Below are 2,830 nucleotides of genomic sequence, written 5' to 3' on the forward strand. Positions count from 1 at the left end.
TGCCATGATTTTTTTGTTCTTGAACCGTGTCTTTCCAGGAAGGAAGTGGTAAACTTGCTCGAATGGGCCGGAGCGTTATCGTGCATGAATACCATCTTCCTTTTGAAGCTCACTGAGCGGGAGCGATACCAGGGAAGGAAATTCTTGCTCAGCAGCTCGGTGTACCTGACGAACAAGGAGTCAGGTGCCTGAGCTGCCTCGTTTATTACGCTTTGGAATCCATTTTCACCCCGTGCTCTACTCTGAAGGGCCCAACCACGATATCATCAATGATCCCCGCCCAGAACATGACGCCGCCACCCTTCTGTTGTCGCTTCATCCTGGGTGGGGGCGACGTGCCGTGCAGGATCCATCCTGATGCCCACGCATCGGGGCCATCCAAGGTTGCCCGGCACTCGTCGGTCCACAGGACAGTTGAAAAATCCCTCTTGATGTTCTCCCGAGCCCAATCAAGTCTCATCGTCTTGTGTCGGGCGGTCAGAGAGGGCTTGCCGACTGATTTCCGCACCTTACCGAGCTGGCCCAGCACCCTGTTACGTGATGATTTTGGCTTCATGGATACACCAGCCGCTTCGAATATCTCCTTGCTGGTCCCTAACGGCTGCTTGGCCATGGCACGCTTCAGCCTGGTTTTCTCTCGAGCGGTAACGGACTTTTTCGTGGGCCCGCGGTGCCCCTTCGGACGTTTCTCGGGGTTAGCGACGAAGGTCTTGATGGTACGATGATCCCGCTTCAAGATCTTCGAAATTTCCAAGGTAGTCTTCCCAGCAGCGAGCAGCTTGATTACGTCGGCACGTTCAGAGTCGCTCAGCTGGCTTCTTCGGCTCATCTATGCACGAAAAAACTGCCTTGCATAACGGTTTGGGTCGGTCAAAAGGGTCCGGAAATTTTCGTGCGCCCATAACATAACAATGGATGATGAAACGGTTCTGAAACGGTGTCAATCGATTTTCACTCTCATTATCAGTACACCTTTCAAAGATCATTGATAAACTCTCCTTATTGAGCAAGTTACCTCAAAAAAGGTGATTTGCATAACGGTTTGGTTCGCACTGTATAGGGATTTGATGTTACTGATGGCAATGTGCCACAGCGTTTGACTATAAGCTTGTCACTCAACACCAACTCATCTAGGCAGGATTAAGTCGAGTCTCTCGACTACAAGGCAATGGTGGCTATATTATCATTGTGATCATCATCATTATCATCAGCGTCATCACCACAGTTTCCACGCGCAGAGAGATGATGGTACATGCACCGTAGAAGGCTAAGGACTGCTACTAATACGGCAAGATTAGAATAGCGATAAGAGACGAATAAGGAGGAGAATAATATTACGTTTCAGAGAAGGGGAGTAGGGACAGCCCAACCGCCGTAGCAGCCAAGGCCGCAACCCTAATCTTAGAATGCAAGGCGGAATTGATGCTGTTTACGTTGCAGAACTACTACTACCACTACGCTTCGCCGTTTGGTGCTCTCCAGAGTCGTCTCCACCAATAGCGGCCGAGCCGTCATTACTTGGTATACCATCATCGCCATCAGCAGCTCTTGGGATGGATATCTCAACACCCTCCTCGTCGCCCCTCCCCGCTGAGGCAGCTATAGCTGCCGCCTGCTGCTGCGTAAACATGAGTTGTTGTAATACACTCAACTGCTGGGCTTGTAGTACAGACATTTGGTGAATATTAGCCGCCAATAAAGCTTCCGTATCCCTGTCTCCAGCACCAGGACCAACCCCCTGTCCAGTAGAGCTACTCGACCCTTCCCCACCAGACGATGGTCCCATCTCGAGCACCGAGCTCCCATTGTCAGTACCAGGGGGAGCCGGCCAGGCCGCGGCAGCAGCAGCAGCAGCAGCTGCTACAACGGCGGAGTTACCGGTCTTATTATCATCATCAACATCCCCTTGCTGAGAGGCACCTGCATGCTGCAAGTCTTCATACTCTTCGGATTCTCTTATCCTATTCTGCTTCCGAGGCTGCTTAGGCGACGGTGGGAGCTCAGACTGCCTATTAGGGCGTTTCCGCCGCTTCATAGCCCGGACCATCTCAAGCACTTCATGGTGGGGTCGGGTATTCTTCAACATCGTCATATGAAGCCGGTCGCTCGCCGCCTGTTGTATAGTATGTCGTACCGGTCCCTTCAGCTGCTTGCGTAGTAGCCTTACGCTCGCCACCCAACCACGCCCTTCTCGACACACCCCTCTAGGGAGGACAGAGTCGTCCTCGGGCCCTAGTTGTTGGATTGCTGCCAAGTCGTGAATAGCCTGAACGATCTCACCCGGGTTGTCAGCAGTGGCAAGGTAGTCGGCCCATCCAGGAGGCAAGCCCGCGGCAGCTGCCATGGCCGCTGGGCTCTCAGGGGTCAGATGGTGAGTAGTGGCTCCTGGAGGAATTGGCGGTGGCGGCGGGAAGAATCCCGGACCAAACCCTGGAGGGATCGCTGGTAGGACCATAGCCGAGGGGTCAAAGGCAGCCCAAGGCGGCGGCGGCATACCATCTCTACCAGGGAATTCAAAAGCAGGGACCATATTACCAATAACCAGCGCTTGGTCCTGCTGTGCTTGATAGCTCTGATCCTCATCACCTTGTGGTATCATACCCGATGGATCGAAGACGACATTGCCTGCTGCAGCTGGCCCACCATCATCGACAACACTTCGTTCAGCCATGACCAGTGATGAAGGTAGGGACTAATTGCTAAAGGAGTGGTATGAACACCCTAAGACCAACTAAAGACTAGTAGTGATAAGCAATGGAAGCAAGTGTAGGATAGAAGACTTCATCGTACAATACCATCACTATCATCAATAGGAACGTTCCGGAATAGA

The 2,830-nt window shown here is 52.6% G+C and overlaps 2 protein-coding genes across 2 annotated transcripts; both read right to left on the reverse strand.

The window, feature by feature from the left end:
* Positions 1-205: 205 nt before the first annotated feature.
* Pmar_PMAR021453 (Transposable element Tc3 transposase, putative) lies at positions 206-829 on the reverse strand (the record flags this gene model as incomplete). Its single annotated transcript, XM_002775680.1, has 1 exon — positions 206-829. The coding sequence occupies one exon, from the start codon at positions 827-829 to the stop codon at positions 206-208; it is 624 nt and encodes a 207-aa protein (XP_002775726.1).
* A 600-nt stretch (positions 830-1,429) lies between these two features.
* Positions 1,430-2,671, reverse strand: Pmar_PMAR021454 (hypothetical protein; the record flags this gene model as incomplete). Its single annotated transcript, XM_002775681.1, has 1 exon — positions 1,430-2,671. The coding sequence occupies one exon, from the start codon at positions 2,669-2,671 to the stop codon at positions 1,430-1,432; it is 1,242 nt and encodes a 413-aa protein (XP_002775727.1).
* Positions 2,672-2,830: the final 159 nt, after the last annotated feature.

Source organism: Perkinsus marinus (assembly GCF_000006405.1).
Source record: "Perkinsus marinus ATCC 50983 genomic scaffold scf_1104296955846, whole genome shotgun sequence".
NCBI lineage: Eukaryota > Perkinsozoa > Perkinsida > Perkinsidae > Perkinsus > Perkinsus marinus.